This window comes from Xenopus tropicalis, chromosome 5, assembly GCF_000004195.4.
Source record: "Xenopus tropicalis strain Nigerian chromosome 5, UCB_Xtro_10.0, whole genome shotgun sequence".
NCBI lineage: Eukaryota > Metazoa > Chordata > Amphibia > Anura > Pipidae > Xenopus > Xenopus tropicalis.
In genome coordinates, this window is record NC_030681.2 from 59,744,268 (window position 1) to 59,764,593 (window position 20,326).

The 20,326-nt window shown below is 41.3% G+C and overlaps 1 protein-coding gene across 2 annotated transcripts in view; it reads right to left on the reverse strand.

Moving 5' to 3' along the window:
• Window positions 1–20,326, reverse strand: part of map3k4 (mitogen-activated protein kinase kinase kinase 4) — a 297,498-nt gene that overhangs the window by 143,215 nt on the left and 133,957 nt on the right. For both annotated transcript variants that reach the window (XM_004914648.4, XM_002936262.5), the window contains exon 10: window positions 4,768–5,031. In XM_004914648.4, the coding sequence (XP_004914705.1) occupies window positions 4,768–5,031 (264 nt within the window). The remainder of the gene's footprint in view (window positions 1–4,767; window positions 5,032–20,326) is intronic.

Consider the following 20,326-nt stretch of genomic DNA (forward strand, 5'->3'; position numbering starts at 1 on the left):
ATGTAACCTGTGCCTTTTCTCTATTTTTCCAGCTTTAATGGCTGCCCCCATGGCTACACAGCAGCATATATATATATATATATATATATATATATATATATATATATATATATATATATATATATATATATATATATATATATATATATATATATATATATATATATATATATATATATATATATAAACTATAGTAGTATTACTGTAGCAAACACACAACTTTTACCAGTGCAGGGCAACAGTACATTATATTTTAATTACTTTAAAAAAACTTTCATTTTTTGTTCCTTTAATAGGTCACTTAACATAATACAAGTAGTTTTCCTTTAATAAATCAAGCTGCCTTATATGACATAAGGTTCATAGATCCCCTAAAGGGGAGGCAAAATTCTTACTACTAAGCAGTCCACAACGTTCATGTCCGCTCTCCCATCCAATGCTCAATTAACTTAAGTGAACACCCTCTGGGGACGAGGTATGTCCACTTCTCTGCCCTGCGCTTTTCTTGCCTGGCTGAGAGAAGTGGATCAGCTTCCATACGCTGCTGTGTGTGTGTCTGCACTACAAGCTATGGCAAAAGCCTGAATGCGCGTAAACAGAGTGGAGCACTTTCGCGTTTTTGTAATCCGCCCTTAGATTACAAGAAGCTGAGAAAGCAATAATATGGTCCAGACAAAATTTGTGTGAGAAAAACAACACAGATTATTAGTTTAGAAATTGAAAAAGCAAAAAACTCAATCAATGCTCAAAGCTATTAGAAAAGACTTGGGCCAGATGGTCTATTATCCAGACTTGATTGCTGAACAATTCCACTGTACTAAACCAAGAAATAATTCTACAGGAAGTTACAGCTCTTCAAAACGGTAAACCCCCTGGCCCTGACTGATATCCATACCAGTATTATAAAATATACCAACACATCTTAAATCCCTTTCATCTGGTTAAGCTCACTTATATGAAAAGAAGAAAGATACTACTAATTGTAAATTATAGACCAATAGCCCTTTTAAATTCCGATATGAAAATATTTCCCAAAATTTTGGCAAATCACCTTGCCCCAATACTCGAAAAATTGATTACCAGGTTGATTTTATAGAGGGAAGACAGACAGGCGATTATATGAGACACATTATAGAATTGTTACAAAATCAAGGTCACCCAGCTTTAATAATTAGCCTAGGAGCCAAGAAGGCGTTTGACCGCCTAGATTGAACCTACATGTTTATCTTCCTACACCACTTGAACTTGCACCTTACAGCTCTTAAAGGGGTGGTTCACCTTTAAGTTAACTTTTAGGTCTTCATTATTTTTTTTTTTTTTTTTTTATAGTTTTTGAATTATTTACCTTCTTCTAACTCTTTCCAACTTTCAAATGGGGGTCACTGACCCCGGCAGCCAAAAATCTATTGTTCTTTGAGGCTACAATTTTATTGTTATTGTTACTTTTTACTTATTTTTCTGTTTAGGTCAAACAATAAAAAAAACAATAAAAAAATGGAGACCAATTGCAAATTGTCTCAAACAACCCCCTTTAACAACCTCTATTCCACACCTAGCACTTATTTAAAGATACCTGGGAAATCTAATACTCCTATAATTATTACTAATGGAACCAAGGGGGTCTAAGTCTGCAGTCACTCCAGAAATACTATAAGGCAGCATACATCCACCAAGTATTAGTGTGGTCCCAATGGTCCTCTGACATGGCATGGGTGAAAATAAAATCTGCACTGTTTTTAAAAATCTTAAAAACAAGTTACATTAATTATACTTGTCACAATTACACCACTTCAGATGCATGTGACTTTAGGCGTGGCTGTCTAGAGGGTCACCTGCTCAGTCTCACACACCTCGCACACAGGTCAAACTAGCGTCACAGCACCCCAAAGTCCAACCAACACTCACAAACAACTTGCTGCCACCACTCTCATACTTTCTACATCGGCGATGAGAGATGCCAAGCCAGAGTAGAGAAAGGGTTAATGTAAGGAACCGACACACACACACACACACTCTCCTTACCAGCAGTCAAAGGGTTAATCAGCATACAGTATGCAGAGGGCTAAGGCACACAACACAGTTACACACTCAGGTTTTGGTACCTCTAGTATAAATGGTATGGGTTCTGGGACAATGTGTATTAATTAATGTTTTGGTGCAACCTCCACATCACCTATGATGGGTCCTGAAGTGAACTCTAACTCCCCCCCACATGGCATGGCACTTATCAGCCAGGGCTTAGAGCAGGGCATCCCAGGTTGTAAGGCCTTTACACATGGCTGGTTCCAGACCCTAGTGACCAGAGGCCTGTTAAATATCTGTTTCTGGCACATTAGGGAAGATTTTTGGGATACCTTGGCCTGCTTGATTAACACTTACAGGCCTGTATCATGACAATACTCATCTCTGATTGCTGTATTATGTCGTAGGGATGCCCCTATAAGCCCCATCTTCACTGGTGTATGTACTTCCAACTTAGACATTTCTTGGAACTGTTAGTCAAATATTTTAAAGGCACTCAACCCACATTTTGAATGTATAGCTTAGATACAAGTCCTCTTTGCAGGAGACCATTCAAATATATATAGCCATACATTCTAAAAAGGGAAGCGGCAACGGGGAGACGATTACAATCGATGATTAGGATCTAATATGGGATAATACTAAAAACAGTGTCACTTGCACAAAACAAAAAGAAAACTTATACTGATGTTTTGATATGTCACCCTGATGACAATGCATAAACAATTTCCTAACACCTAACATCACTGCTGGAGGTGTAACAGTGCCCCAGGTGATTTGCCTCATATTCTGCTTTTACTCACATATACAACCATTTTGGGATGAAGTTCAAAACTTGCGGACATGCCTTTTACATGAATCGACCCCAAAGGATTTAGAGTTCCCTCCATAATGTTTGGGATAAAGACACATTTTTCTTCGATTTACCCCTCTGCTCCTCAGTGCAAATTTCAAATAAAAAAATTCAGATGTGATTACAGTGCACATTTCAGACTTAATTGTAAAGTTTCATACATTTCACTATGTAGAAATTACATGGAAATTATACATAGCCCCCCTTATTTCAGGGCACCATGATGTTTGGGACAATTGGCTCCACAGGTGTGTTGCAGCTGCGTACCTGGCCAACATCTTCTTTGCAACCGAACACACTTTGAGTCTCTCCGCCGATACGAACCCTGCTTAAGCATGGTCCGTGTTGGCGACGAGACCCGAAGACCGTTTAGTTGCAAAGAAGATGTCGGCCAGGTACGCAGCTGCACTACTCTGCTGTCTAAGCTTGGGGTTAGTGATAGGGACAGTTGTTAAACTTTGATAATTAAGGGGGTTTTTATAGCCCGGGGGTATAGTTTTCCTTTAAGAAGAAAGAATGCACTGGTGAGCTCTGTAATTGCAAAGGGACTGGTAGGCAAAGGAAGACCTCCACTGCTGATGACAGAAGAATCCTGATAAGAAACTTTTCAGGAGGCACGTGCAGTGGATATAAAAAGTCTACACACTCCTGGTAAAATGTCAGGTTCCTGTGCTGTATAAAAATGAGACAAAGATAAATCATTTTAGAACTTTTTCCACCTTTAATGTGACCTATAAACTGTACCACTCAATTGAAAAACAAACTGAAATCTTTTAGAAATCTTTTTAGAATCAGGACTTAAAAATGATATAGTTTTTCAATATTAATATTGAAAAACTGCTAAATCATTGACAGCACCAGAATTATACCTCAAGATTGAAAAGAGGGACGTGCTTACTGTATTTATTGTTAATGTAGTATTTTTTTGGTTATATAGCCAAAAAAAAAAAAAAAAAAAAAAATATATTATATATATATATATATATATATATATATATATATATTTTTTTTTTTTTTTTTTTCTCCCCCAGTTTGGCAAGATTCTTTAATAGGTCACTTAACATAATATAAACTATCCGTTGGTTAAGTATTCATTCTGGGGGTATAGGTTTGTCTTTAGCTAACAGACTGATTACATCTGAAAAAGCCCTTGAAAAGAAAATGAAAAAAAATTTCCAAAACAAAAAATGCACAATTTAATATAAAAATCTAAAATAAATGTAATTCTAAGCAATTTAAACTTTTTATTTACTGCAAACTGTCAATGAATTAAAATTATTTGTAAATTTAACAAAGAAGCATGCAAGAGATTATAGTAATTGAAATATTGGCTGGAAGACAATTAAAGCAATAAAAAGGTGACTTTTTCACGCAAAATGCTCTTTGCTTAAATTTAAACATGCAAACTCAGGCTCAGATTTGGTATGGTATTGAAAAGATCTATAAAAAACAAAACAAAACAAAACAAAAAAAACTGGACAAACCAACCTCAAAATAATGGATTCAGTGCATGATTACAATATTAATTAATTCATACCTGACTTAAAACCAAACTACATAACACAGACAAGACAAAGTACTTGGTACTTCATACCTTGTGCTTCTGACACAAAATTGCACCAGTGCAGCTACCAACAGCAACCAAATATTTGCTTTCATCTTCATTTAAAGTCATTGCCGATTGGTTGCTATGGGTAACTATCGCAATTAAGCACCTTTGATAATCCTGATATTTAGTATTTTGCCAATCTGGGTGGCACAAAGCAGCTGTAAAAATACAAACATTTATAAACTGTATTCAGTTTGTCCTTGTATTTAATTACTTCAAAAACACAGATTTTCCTTGTTTATACATATTTACAGAAAACTCAAATCTAAGGCAGAACACATACCTGCATACTTCTTAGAGTATCTGCTGTTTCCACTGGTGGCATGCTTTTAATACAGCATCCATCCCAACTGTTCCAATCCTCCTGAGGTTTATCTTTATCGATATGCTTCGTCATGAGCAGGAACTGGTCATATGCCATGTCCTCACAGTCTTTGGAACAGTCTATGCCAGCTGCAGTACCAAGTAATTGCTGAACAATGATCTTTTCTCTAGAGAGATTACCTGGTATAAACACATGAAGGTTTTCCACAGAAGGGATGAGCACCTGGAAAAAAAAAAACAGGATAGGTGTTTAAGCTGGGTTTAAGCAGAATGTTTAATGGGCCTGTCATGATTACACCACTTCAGATGCACATGACTTTAGGCATGGCTGTCTAAAGGGTCACTTGCTCAATCTCACACACCTTGCACACAGGTTAGACTACTGTCACAGCACCCAAAAGACCAACCAACACTCACAAAGTCATACAAATCTTGCTGCCACCATTCTCATACTTCTCACACTGGCGATGAAAGATGCCAAGCACTCTAGTATTAATGTTACTGAACTGACAAAAACACTCTCTTCCTACCAGCAGCTAAATGGTTAACCAGCATACAGCATGCGGGCTAAGGCAGTTACACACTCTGAGGCTAGGTTGGCTTTAGAGCATAAAAGACAAAACTTATTTTATTTTATATTTAATATTATAAAAGGAATAACAGAGCAGTTGTACAAAAAGATGTTACAAAAAGGACACAAACAATTAAAGAGTTTTTAAAATAAAGGGAAAAACATAGAAGTTCTATACTATACCAAGCAGTCATTCTAGTCCTGGAGGGAAGGGGAAACCAACGGGATAAACCTCCAATCGAAATTGGTCCTCCAAAATAAATCTTAGCCACAAGAGCTGACTATTTATCACAGTTTGCATGGGCTTCAGTTAACTGGACACTCCCGCCTCCCTCAGGAATGCAAAGGGTGCTGACATTAGCAGGACACAGTGTGAATTTTATGACCTCCTGAGTTTATGGACTGGACCAATAACATACTGCACATAACTTCTTATGGGTTATAATAAAAATATGATATTAAACTAGAAATCAATTCTAAATGATCCCACTGGTCCCATATAGACTAAACATCATTACCGTGTGATCTGCCCCTGCCCAGATATTCCTAACTGACAAACTGAGTGCCCAAAGCCAGTCATGTTTGGACTCGTAATATCAAGCTAATCTAAACCCAGTTTTTGATACCGCTGGCATGTTTTTGTGCTGCTGTAAAACCCATTAAAGGAGAAGGAAAGGCTAATAAAAAGTTAATCTCAGGCTGCAGGCATACATTCAGTTGTCTCAAAAGTGCCCTTAAGTCTCCCCATATTTCTCCTGTTCAAAACACCTGAAGCCAAACAGGAAGAAAAAAGGCTGAGCTGGGTAAAGAAAGTTCCCATAATGCCTCACTCCTGCACAGAAACGCAGACCAAGTAAACATGCTCAGTTAGTAAGACTATGAGTCAGCTTCCCGCTGATTGGCTCAGATCCACATTCCTAAGAGGGGGGGAGTGAGTTCTTAGCATTCTTGAGGGAGGGGGGAGCAGGAGAGAGCAGAGAACAGAAAGCTGCGTGTCTCTGGCACAGGAGTTAGACACAATAAATCTTTTTTTCAGAGAAGTCAGTGCAGCGTTTCTGTGAGTGCTCATGGCTGTATTTACATAGAGCTTTCTGATAAAGCTTACATAGGTTTTTACCTTTCTTTCTCCTTTAATACAAGACATGCTTTAGTGCCGTCATACAACCTCCACTCATTTCCACCAGATTAGAGCATACTTTTGCCCTACCTTTTCTCAAGCCTTCTCCAGGTACACTGGGGGCATAACTCTATGGACATGCTATCTTAGTGTCTCCCCCCCTTCTCCCTTTGTTACTGCCAGCACCCGCTGCTCCCTTAGCATCCATCTACATCAGAGCCACACTTTGCATGAGGTGCATCTTACTTCAGGATTGGAGCTGGTGGTTTTTTCTCCTACAGAGAGGGAACCCAGAAGTGAGGTCAAAGTCACACTGGTTTTTAGTGGAACACAAAAAGATAACTAGCTTCTGATAAGCTGCCCTACTTCACACAGCTCTGGCTCGCTTTTCCTCTCTCGCTGGCCCGCTTCCTCATTGGCTCCCAGTACTCTAAAGGAATACTGTCATGGGTAAGTGTTTTTTTCCCCCCAGAATGTATCAGTTAATAGGACTTCTCCAGCAGAACCCTGCACTTAAATCCATATTTTAAAAGTGCAAACAGATATTTAATTTTGAAATTTTACATGGGGCTAGCTATGTTCTTCATTTTTCAGGGGTTTCAAAAGATATCAGAGTTATTGATATGTTATCACAAGTTGATAGAATATGTGTTATTAAGGAAAGCCTGACAGGTTAAAGTCGCTAACCTGGTACTTGGGGGGGGGGGGGGGGGGGGGGGGGCTTTATATACATATTTATATAATTGTTTAGAGTCAAGGAAAGCCTGACAGGGTATAGTCACAAACACGGTATTTAGGGGGGCTTTTTACCAATGACAGGCTTGCCTTAAATTAACTGTTAAAGTCCTGCCTATTACATCAGAGGAACAAGACCCTGCTACCACGTATCATCTGGTTTAATAAAAACCATATGTGATCATATGTTTGAGCACACACATTCAATAGGAATTGTCTGAAAGACATTACATCCAATATACATAAGCTAATAAGTTAAAATTCTGATTGGGTTTCTGTGCTGCATCAATAAGGGAATTATCAAATAAAGCCATTGGATGAAATTCTGATTTAATTTATGTATACGAAGAACTGTATTTCATCATAAAAGTAGTTAAATTCAGTTCATTTCAAATGCAGTTAAAGTCAGTTCGGAATCTGCCACTTATAGTTATCTCTTTGTTCCCAACCTGTTGTTACTAGCTGTTGCATGAGACAGGAAATCAGTAAGGGCTCTGGCACACGGGGAGATTAGTCGCCCGCGACAAAACTCCCTGTTCCCTCGCGAGGCAACTTCATCGATTTCCCGAAATCGCGCCGCCGCGTGTGCCATCCCTGCCGGTGGAATGGCAGGTGATGGCAACTCTGGGAGATTAGTCGCCCGCGAACAGGGAGTTTTGTCGCGGGCGACTAATCTCCCCGTGTGCCAGAGCCCTAAAACAGGAAGGAGAACAAAGCCAGTATTGACAGTTAGGCTTAATCTGCAGACATTTACAGTCTTGGGGTTCCCTACATTACCCCATTGAAAGCATTCCCTGTAAATTATCCTGTTTGTATCCTTGTTAAAATAGCTAGATTGGGAAATCGTATTACTGAGTTTATGAAGCTAGTAGATGCTAGCCGTGTTCATAATACTGCTGTAATTTCTTTAAATGTTGATTGGTATTTTCTGTATGTATTTGTATTTACAGTTTTCACACTATTTGTATAAATAAACACGTTCTTCATCACCTCATGGCCTGAAAATGTCACGGTCGGCATCCAATGCCAGAACAAACGCTAAGCACCCTGGTCTAGGCTCGTGCTTCGCCAGTAGTGTGACCGCCTTTGGCTTCGGGAGGAGCCCTCAGCTACTCAGATGCCACCTGGACTTAAACGAGAGGTGCAGGGCAGGAGTTCTGGCCAGCAATGGGGCACGACAGTATAAAAAGTCTTAAGGCCAACGGTCACGGTACAGACTGGAGTTAGCAGATACGAAGTCAGACAGACCGGGTCGAGGCAGGCTGATAGCGAGGAACGTCAGGCAGGCAAGGGTCACACCGGGTAATCAGTCAGAAGGATTAAGCAGAATCAGAAGTCAAAAACAGGCACGGGTCAGGATACAGATATTCAGAATAGTCAAAGCCAGGCAGGGTCAAAACAGGAATCAGGAATAAGTAGGAGCTTAAAGCACAGATATAGGCACCAGAAATAAACCTATCACGGGCAAATAAGCATTCCAGAAAACCCCTTTAAATACCCCTTTAATTTTTCAAATTTGGCGCCATTGCGCGCTGACGTCACGCGCCAGCGCCTTTAAATAGCCGACGTGCGCGCATTAGGAAGGAGCCGGCTAGAGGAGCGGCGCGGCAGGCGTCCCTGCCGATGGTGTGGCGGGCGTCCCCACCGCACCGAAGGTAATTTTATTACATTACCCCCCTTTCTAGGGGGGGCCACCGGACCTCAAGGTTTCCCAGGAAACTTTAAATGGAACTGCCTTCTGAGGCGGTCAGCCTTAATGTCCTCAACTGAGACCCAGGAGTTCTCCTCAGGGCCAAAGCCCCTCCACCTGGTTAAATACTGCAGCTTACCCCGCACAATGCGGGAGTCGAGGAACTCCTGGATCTCATATTCCGGCTGCCCCTCTATCAGTACCGGGGGAGGAACAGACAAATGTCGAACACCAGCAGCAGGCTTTAACAGGGAAACATGAAAAGAGTTGGAAATCTTGAAATTAGCAGGTAACCTTAAACGAACTGATGAAGGATTAATTATGGAAATGATGGGATACGGACCAATGAACCTGGGACCAAGTTTGGGAGAGGGAACTTTCAGCTTGATATTTTTGGTAGACAACCACACTAAGTCCCCCACCTTGTACAGAGGTGCCTCCCTACGGGATCTATCAGCAGCCTTTTTCTGAGCAGAGGAAGCCGCTGATAGAGAGTCGTGAACCCAGGACCAAATGTCAGAAAACAGTTTCACAGAAGAATTAGCAGAGGGTACCGAAGAAGCAGAACCTGAAAAGGAAAAGGCTTTGGGATGCAATCCATAAACTATGAAAAAAGGAGATTCCCCAGAGGAAGAATGAGTAGCATTATTGTATGCGAACTCTGCCCAAGGCAAGAGTTCCGACCACGTGGACTGGTTATCTGAGACATAACACCTCAGATATTGCTCAAGGGATTGGTTCACCCTCTCGGTTTGACCATTAGTCTGGGGATGGTAAGCAGAAGAAAAGGACAATTCAGTACCAACCAAGGAACAGAAAGCACGCCAGAATTTAGAAACAAATTGAACCCCCCTATCAGAAACAATATTTACTGGAAAGCCATGTAACTTAAAAATGTGAGAAATGAACAGATCAGCCAAGGTTTTAGCGGAAGGGAGGTGTGGGAGGGAAATGAAATGGCTCATCTTACTAAACCTGTCTACTACCACCCAAATCACAGTTTTCCCTTGAGACGGGGGCAAATCAACAATAAAATCCATGGAAATGTGGGTCCACGGTTCTACAGGAATGGGTAATGGATTTAGCAGACCCTGGGATAAATTATGAGAGGATTTAGACCTTTGACAAATCGGACAAGAATTAACAAAGTTTTTAGTATCTAATTTGAATGAAGGCCACCAAACATGACGAGACAGCAAAGCAATGGTCTTAGCAATACCTGGATGACCTGCCATTTTGGAATCGTGTACCTCCTTCAATACTTGCTCCCTAAACTCTTCAGGTACAAACCATCTATTCGAAGGAGTATCAACAGGAGCTGAAGATTGTAAAGGGGTCAGTAAGGAAGAGAGGTCGGACTCTAAAGTTGCCACAATTAGGTCTTTAGGAATTATGGGAGAACACTCTCTTGAGTCCGAAGGGATAGATTCAAAACTCCTAGAAAGAGCATCCGCTTTAATATTTTTGGATCCTGGTCTATATGTAAGGGAAAAATTAAATCTAGAAAAGAATAGAGCCCACCTGGCTTGCCTAGGATTAAGGCGTTTAGCAGACTCTATGTATAGCAAATTTTTATGGTCTGTAAAGACCATCACGGGATACTTTGCACCTTCAAGAAGGTGCCGCCATTCCTCAAAGGCCCATTTGACGGCCAACAACTCCCTGTTCCCAATGTCATAATTCACCTCTGCAGGTGAAAATTTCTTGGAAAAGAAGGCACAGGGGTGCATTTTGTTGGTCGTCGGGTGCCTTTGAGAAAGGACTGCCCCTGCTCCCACCTCCGAGGCGTCTACTTCAACAATGAAAGGTAAGGAAGTATCAGGATGGCGAAGGATAGGGGCAGATACGAATTCCTTCTTAAGAAATTCGAATGCATGAACTGCCTTGGAGGACCATAAACTCGGATCTGCACCCTTCTTGGTTAAATCAGTGAGGGGGGCCACAATTAAAGAGAAGTTCTTAATAAATTGACGATAATAATTTGCAAACCCCAGAAACCTCTGAAGTGCACGCAAGGACAAAGGCTGAGCCCATTCAAGAATGGCCTTAACCTTCACAGAATCCATTGCCAACCCCTCATTGGATATGACAAAACCTAGGAATTGAACAGAAGGAACCTCAAAAATACATTTTTCAAGTTTTGCATAGAGATTATTCCCTCTTAGCCTCAACAATACTTCCCGGACATGATTACGATGATCAGACAGGTTAGAAGAAAAAATTAGAATGTCATCTAGGTAGACCACTACAAATAATCCTAATAGGTCCCGGAAAATATCATTTACAAACTCCTGAAAAACTGCAGGTGCGTTACAAAGGCCAAATGGCATAACAAGGTACTCATAGTGGCCGTCCCTGGTATTAAAGGCAGTTTTCCATTCATCCCCCTCTCTGATACGGATGAGATTATAAGCTCCTCTAAGATCAAGTTTGGTAAAAAATTTTGCATTCCTAACCTGGTCAAATAATTCAGAGATCAGAGGAAGAGGGTAACGATTCTTTACGGTGATCTTGTTCAGACCCCTATAATCAATACAAGGGCGTAGACTACCGTCTTTCTTACCTACAAAAAAAAAACCTGCCCCGGCAGGAGAACTAGAGGGTCTAATAAAACCTCTTTGTAAATTTTCATTAATATATTCTTTCATTGCCTGGGCCTCCGGCAAGGAAAGAGGATAAGTTCGACCACGAGGAGGGGTAGAGCCAGGGATAAGGTCAATTGGGCAGTCATACTGCCTATGTGGGGGTAATGTTTCTGCAGCTTTTTTGGAAAACACATCAGAATATTCAGAATAAGCTGCAGGTAAACCCTCTAGTGAGGTAGTTGCTACTACCGAAGGAGTACAGACCCCCCCACAATTAGAACCCCACTGAATAATCTCCCCAGATACCCAATCAATAAGGGGATTATGAGCCCGGAGCCATGGCAACCCCAAAATGAGAGGCGAAGAAGCGCCTTCAATGAGAAAAAAAGCTATCTCCTCACAATGATGATTGTTAACACACATAGATAATAACAGACTTCTTGGAGACTATACCTGATCCTAGGGGTCTCTTATCCACTGCTAAAACTCTCAGGGGGGTACTTAGAGGTATTAGAGGAATATGATGTTTAGCTGCAAAAGCAGCATCCAGGAAATTACCCTCCGCCCCTGAATCCACGAAAGCAGTTAAATTAATAGAGCCCTTAGGCCAGGTCAGTTTGACCGGAATCAAAATCCTAGAGGCAGATAGGGGAGAGGAAACACCTGCACCCAAATGGAGCTCCCCTTCTCCATTTAGGCTTGGGAGTTTCCCGGCCTCTTAGGACATTGATTTAAGAAATGGCCTTTCTCCCCACAGTATAAACACAACCCTTGGGAAAGCCTGCGAACCTTTTCCTCAGGAGATAAGCGGGAAACACCCAATTGCATGGGTTCCTCCAGAGGTAAAGGTACGGAGGGACCAGGACATTCAAAGTTAGACACAGCTTTAGAAGAGCTGGAAAAATTAGAACGAAAAGAGGTATTCCTCTCACCCCTTCTTTCCCTCTGTCTCCTATCTACCTGGATGGCTAAAGACATGAGGTCATCCAGGTTGGAAGATAGGGGATAGTTGACCAGACTATCCTTGATAGAATCAGACAAGCCTATACGAAACTGACTGCGCAAGGCCATGTCATTCCAGCCAGTTTCCACTGCCCACCGACGGAATTCAGTGCAATACACCTCCACATCGCGTTTCCCCTGACGAAGCCTACGAATCGCGGCGTCGGCAGTGGATGCACGATCCGGGTCATCGTAGAGAATCGCCATGGAGTCAAAGAAATTGTCTAAGGAGGAACGGGCTGGGTCAGCGGTGGGCAATCTGAGGGCCCAAATTTGAGGGTCACCTTGAAGGAGGGTCATTACAAACCTTACTCTTTCCTCATCAGTAGAGAAAGAATGAGGGAAGAAACTAAGGTATAGCTTACAAGCCTCTTTAAATATAAAAAATTTAGATCGGTCCCCACAGAATTTATCGGGGAAGGCAATCTTAGGTTCTTGGGGCCTAAAGGTGTTACCCCACATGGAAGTAGAACCTACTGGAGGAGAAGATACAGGACTGGACTGCTGAGGAGTCTCCAGCTTACGGTTCAGATTGTGGAAACCCTGCAGAAGATAGTTCTGTTTCTGCTCTTGTTCCTCTAGGCGTTGAAGTAAGGTGGTCAGCAACACTTCAGTGGTAGATGGAGCAGCAGCTGCTTCGTGACCATTGTCTTCCATGAGGGCCCGTGATAATGTCACGGTCGGCACCCAGTGCCAGAACAAACGCTAAGCACCCTGGTCTAGGCTCGTGCTTCGCCAGTAGTGTGACCGCCTTTGGCTTCGGGAGGAGCCCTCAGCTACTCAGATGCCACCTGGACTTAAACGAGAGGTGCAGGGCAGGAGTTCTGGCCAGCAATGGGGCACGACAGTATAAAAAGTCTTAAGGCCAACGGTCACGGTAAAAAAAGCACAGATATAGGCACCAGAAATAAACCTATCACGGGCAAATAAGCATTCCAGAAAACCCCTTTAAATACCCCTTTAATTTTTCAAATTTGGCGCCATTGCGCGCTGACGTCACGCGCCAGCGCCTTTAAATAGCGCGCGCATTAGGAAGGAGCCGGCTAGAGGAGCGGCGCGGCAGGCGTCCCTGCCGATGGTGCGGCGGGCGTCCCCGCCGCACCGAAGGTAATTTTATTACAGAAAGCTATTATGCAAGGGTGTTTAGCATGCTGGATAACTGAATAGAACATTAAGTGAGGACAGTACATTAGTATTTCATCCAATGGCTTTAAACCAATAAATAATCCAATAATTAATAAAGCACATATATGATTTATCATCATCATTTATTTAAATAGCACCAGCAAGTTATGCACTGCTTTACATTAAAGGAGAAGGAAAGGTAAAAACTAATTAGGCTTTATCAGAAAGGTCTATGTAAATACAGCCATAAGCACTTACAGAAATGCTGCACTGCGTTCTCTTTCAAAAGAAACAGGATTTCTTGTCTCTGTTTTCCGGTGTCAAAATCTGCGCAGCTCTCTCCTCTCTCCTGTCCCCCCCCTTAGGAATGTGTGATCTGAGTTGTACTAACTGCGCATGTACAGGAGGGAGGCATTATGGGAACTTTACCGAGCTCAGCGTTTTTTTTTTTTCCTATGAGGCTTCTGATCATCTGAAAGGGAAAAGTATGGGGAGGCTTAAGGACACTATTGAGAGAACTGAAGGTATGCCTGCAGCTTGAGATTAACTCTTTATTAGCCTTTCCTTCGCCTAAACCCTCCTGTATGTGTGCACTATGTGAGATGGACAGCTTAACTCAATAGCATCTGACCCCTTCCAACCTTCAATAGCTCTGCTGTTACCTCTAGTCAGCCTCTGAGTGGATCGCATTCCAAAGACCAGCATTAACATAGAGCAGCTCTCCTCCTCCCTTCTGTTCATTGCAGCAGGGACACTGACATGCACAGTAAATCTTCTTTACACATCAGGAATAAACAAGTTGCATTGCTTTAAGGCCAATCCTAATTATCAGGGATGCACAGAGGCTGCCATGAAGTGCAAGCAATTGTGGGCACAAGGAGCACAGGAAGTAAAGGCAACAAAGATGGCACCCACAAAGAGCTGCAGTATATCGAACAAACAAAGTGGTGTGATCGCCTATCTGTTTATGTATGTATAAAATCAATACAGTGATTCAGTTGGGGGAGTTGTTACCTATGCAGGGATGGTGTGTAGAGGGTTAAGGTTTTCCTTTAATTAATAATAAACAGGAGTCTTCCAATAATTTTACAAATTACAAATAACGTTACCTTTCATACCCATTATCAGATTAGTCGCTCATCCTTGAACTTTCACTAATTTAATAGTATCACTTTTGGGCTTTGGAGACCCTCTTTTCCTGTACTTTTATGCCCCTTTAAAACAGCTCAAACCTTTTCTGGCTTTTGCTGCTGCATTGCTTGTTACAGTTCTATAATCTTATCAACAAATGTCTATTATTTTAATCAGCTAATTTTCATTACCCAACCTTAACAAGTTTGAATCCCTGATATTGAGTTTTTGTTGACTCAGTGTATGTTAGCTTTTTGCAACAGACATTAAATGAGAGAGATGATTAGAGGTCAAGTAAAGCATAATTTTGGGGGGCTTAACAATCTTTAACATACAACTGTCATGTAACAAGTTTATAAATATATTACCATTGACAGCCATGGCAGTACTCTTGATCCAGTAAATATTACGACATTTAAATTCCATCATTACTAAGACTTGAACCAAACTAACAGACATATACAGTTATTTTCACAGACTCTTGCTTTTTGCTTAGGTAAGTGGGTCAGTAACATACTTTTTAAATCCTGCTCAAGATAGAAATATACCCCTTTAGGGCTGTGACACACGGAGAGATTAGTCGCCTTGCAACAAATCTTCCTTGTCGCGGGCAACTAACATCCCGGAAATGCCATCCCACCGGCTAGAATGTAAATCGCCGGTGGGATGGCAGACGCGGTGGTGCGATTTCAAGTTTATTGTCATATACAAATAACAATGAAGCATCATTACTGTAATTAAATTTTTTTGACCCGTGTTCCTCCCAACTTTACATAGACAAACAAAACAAAAAAAAAAAATACAAATGTTAAATATAATAAAAGTGTGCAATAAAGGTACAAGTATTTACAATAATAAAATGCAATGCAATATTTGAAATTGTGCAGTGAGGATTTAAAGTGGCTTTGCTTAAAGTGACACTGGGAAGAGTCCAGTAGTTATGGGGAGTGTGTGTTGGTTTGGGTAGAATGTCAGCAGTTCAGAAGCCTGATGGCTTGTGGGTAGAAACTGTCTCTGTATCTGCTGGTGCGGGTCTGGATGCTCCTGTACCGCCTGCCTGATGGTAGGAGCGTGAAAAGTCTGTGGCTGGGGTCGCTGGGGTCAGAGAGGATCCGCTGCATCTTCCTCCTACAGCGCTGTCTGTACAGGTCCAGCATGGCCGGCAGTTCAGTCCTGGTGATGCGCTTTGCTGATCTCACCACCCTCTGCAGACCTTTGCGGTCCAAGGCATTACAGCTGCCATACCAGGTGGTGATACAGCCAGACAGAATACTCTCAATGGTGCATCGATAGAAGTTTGTGAGTATTCTGGAGTCCATGCCGAACCTTCGCAGGCGCCGCAGAAAGAAGAGCCGCTGTCTTGCAGCTTTTGTGATCACACCAACGTGGTGAGACCAACTCAGATCCTCACTGATATTGATGCCAAGGAATCTGAAGCCGCTGACTCTCTCCACCTCTGCTCCCTCAATGTGAATGGGGGTATGGCCTCCTCCCTGCAGTCTCCTGTAATCCACAATGAGCTCCTTAGTTTTGCTGACGTTGAGCAGCAGGTTGTTGTCCCGGCACCATGATGTCAGGGCTCTCACCTCTGCCCTGTAAGCCGACTCATCTCCATTAGAAATGCAGCCGATGATGGTGGTGTCGTCTGCAAATTTGATGATAGTATTGGAGCTGTGTGTTGCTGTACAGTCGTGGGTGAACAGGGTGTACAGCAGGGGGCTGAGCACACATCCCTGGGGGGCACCGGTGCTAAGTGTCAGTGTGGATGAGGTGATGTTGCCGATCCAAACCACCTGAGGTCTGTTTGTCAGGAAGTCCAGGATCCAGCTGCACAGGGAGGAACCGATGTTCAGGTCACAGAGTTTCATGACAAGTCTGGATGGTACGATGGTGTTGAAAGCAGAGCTGTAGTCAATGAACAGCATCCGCACGTATGTGTTTCTCTGGTCCAGGTGGGAGAGGGCAGTATGAAGTGCAATTGCTATTGCATCGTCTGTAGATCTATTTGACCTGTAGGCAAACTGGAGTGGATCAAGTGAAATTCCGAAGTCACCGAAGTTTCGTCTCAAAGCAACTTCGGCAAGTCGCACCGCCGCGTATGCAATCCCACTGGCCACACGGCGACTAATTTCCCCATGTGTCATGGCCCTTATTATTTCCTCTGTACATCTGAAACTGCCAGGTAGCCCTCAAGTATGGACACTTCTGCATTGGATAATACATGTTTATTCAAATTTAAAAACACACTCTTGTCTTTTGGTGGTTTACCATTTGGTCTTTGCTTTATGCCCCCCTCTTCTAGTTTGGTCTTTTTCTATGTCCCTCTCTTATTGGTTTCTGTGTATGCAACAGATTTTTGTTCTGGCCTTCAACTATAATTTAAGTAAATTTGCTTCTGAGGTCCTATTGCATAGAAGTGTAACTCTTGAGGTCCTTAAGCATTAAGTTTTAAGCAACTTTTGTTTTGTTTGTTTTTCGTTTCAAGGTTCTCAGTTGTTTTGTAGCTTTCTACTAGAATTTTAACAGATCTGGTGGTGCATTCTTTGCAAAGAGTTTTGAGCAAATCTTGCATTCTTTGTTTTTCCTTTGAAATGTTTGTATATATTACACTCTCATTTCGACTTTTACCTGATAAGTAAAAGGCACTTTCATGGTTTTATGCTTTACTGTGGCAATCCACTCCTAAGGCCAAATAAAAAAAAAAAAAAGGAAAATTAAATCCCAGACCTGGATGACAAAATGTGAGAGGATGCCCTAGAACAAGTTCCAGAAATTTAAATATCAGAGACATATTTATTCAAGTTAAATTCCTGAATCGCGCCTACCCATAACCCCATTTCCCAATATCCATTCTCCAAAAGAGTGTGCCTTCAGGGTGCAATGGCGGACCTTGGGCTATCAGCTTACACAATTGCAATTATTATTGTGTGTCAAGAAAACTATCTTGCAGCAATGGAAATCTACTTTAGCTACTTCTGTTTCTGGCTTAAATTAGTCAACCATTTGTTACCCAAACAGAAACAGGTATGCAAACTTTAAAGGACAAGGAAAGGTTAATATAAATTCAAAGTAAGTCTAAAGGCATTCTTTTTAAGTACTTACTGCATATCTTAATTCCCAGATCCCTGCTTGCTTCTCTGAGATATGGTGCTGGCAGCCTACAGCAGTGTGAAGACTACAGTGACATCACTGAAATCTCCCTCCCCTTCCTGTAGGCTCCAGCGGCAGCCTTCAGTAGCAATGCACATGTGTGTAACTTGATCCTGTCTCCTGTTCTGAGCTACACATGCCCACCAGCCAATCATAAGCAGATCTGCCAGAGGGAGGGGGGGTGGAATGAAACATGTGCAGTATGAAGCAAGGAGGGAAAGGAAGGGAGAATAGCTTTTTAAAGATGGCTGCCTGTTCAAGAAAACAGATAGAAAATGTGAAGTAAGTGTAACTAAGTAAATATTTGATTAGGTGAGCTAAAAAGTGTGGTGTTTTTACTAAACAATAAGAGGACTATTGGACAGTATGCTTTTTAAATTTTGACTTGCATTCTCCTTTAAGCTCAATAGAAAGGCTTGGCTGACAGATTTCCTGAAATTAACTTTTGGCACTATGTTGATCTAGGGACTGGACCAATTGCCAACTAGGAGTCAGGAAGAGTTTTTCCCCCATCTAGAGCAAGCTGGAGAGGCTTTAAATAGGGTTTTTGTTAACCTCTTTAGACAAAAAGGTTAATACAATAGATGCATTTCTTCAACCTAAATTTGTATGTAACTACAGTATGTCTAAAGTGGAGTTTACTTAAACCTCCCATAAGTATAAGAGGCATCCTCCAACACTTTAGGCATATCCCCACCTCTTGGTGCTTATATGCCCCACCCTTGGATTAGATTGAAGTCTGGATTAGAACACTGAGGTGTTAACTGTGGAGAGAATGAGCCAAAGGTGGAAGAAGGTTGGGTGATGAAAGGTTTCTTGGCTTTCTTGTCGGCGGCAGGCAATATCTCTCTTCCCTAATAACCTTATGGATTGATTGGCCGAATCAAAGCCGAAGAAAGAGTTGGATGCTAGATCAGTTTTTTTTTGTCCCTAATAACAGATTGGAGCTTTGGCCAAGAGTTGTGATGGGACACATGGGACATATATTATACCTTTGACAGGTTGTTATGGATGTCAAAAATCTTTCCAGTAGCACCAGCTATAACCTCTTCTAACAAAACTACTAATATCCAATAAACACATACTGAAGTTATTGTGGGTTTGAATGTTGTGGTTGTAAAAGAGTTTTTCAGCAGGTTTTTTTCATTAAATAAGGTTCAAAATGTATAGTCATGTGCTTTGCTAATCTAGAGTAAAACATTTTTAGGCTGAAAATGTAATTTGCCCCAGTCAAATGGATAGAGGCCATAGATTCTTTAATGCTTGGATGACCTCTTATTGGGTATTATGTATTCCTTTATAGTTTCCAACATTTTTTAAGATTTTGTTTGATATCATTAATATAACAGTAAAACAATTTGTTTCAGAAAGAAATCATTCATGCAAGGCCTGGGGAGTGTTTGAAAATCAGTAAAGCTTTCATGACCATCTGCCAATATTTCTATTCATATATTGTTATCGCTACGTGCATAGCCAGATATGTTAGTTACACATTCATTGTTAATTCAAATATGCTTCTATAGTTAAAAATATAGGATGAGATTGTTCATCAGGTTCAGGTTTTTCCATATACATTAGAAAAACCAGACTACACTAGCCCTAGTGGTTCTTTGTCCAGGTGTTTATGAGCCCTACATCTAAAACTTTAGTGTTGGTAACTTGTAGTTAGTAACAAGGTAATCATATGAAGGTGCTGGTTTGGGTGCTTTAGCCCCAAACCCTACACCCTTTCACCTCCATTTCTGTAATTGATGCTTGTATGAAAATATAAGACAAGCACTCACTGGTGCTTCTCTCCAGCCCGGATGTAGCTGGCCAAGACCCTTTGCTGAGGCCAACAAGTTTCCAAGTATACATTTATATGCATTTAGCATTCTTTTCTCACTGATCTACATTTAATGAGATATACATAGAATAAGGAAAGCTACCAAACACTAAAGTGCAACAGATAACAAGCACGGATAATTATATAGGGACTTTACAATATCCAATAATTATTAAACACATACGGTGAAACAGGTCACAGTTAAATCAAAAACACTGAGGTCAAACTAAAATGTTAAGTAAAAGGAAATGCAATGTTCCTATTGTAATAATCATGCTTGGAAAAGTACATATGGGACACCTTTAGTAAACACTTGTCATATGTGCACCTAGGCAGTACCCATGGAAACAATATGCATTTTGTATTCTTTTCTCACTGATCTACATATGTCCTCCTGTGTTTTTTTGTACCAAATTTGTACAGTGATTGATGCTGACAACAATGAAAATAAAATGAAAAAAATAATCCTAGCAGCTAATACCACCTTGTTAAACTTATTTATCAGTGTACATATTTTTTTGAATAAATTATTTTATCTCATTTCTAGATAGGGGGACTCAAGCTACTTCTGAATGGAGCGCATCTTT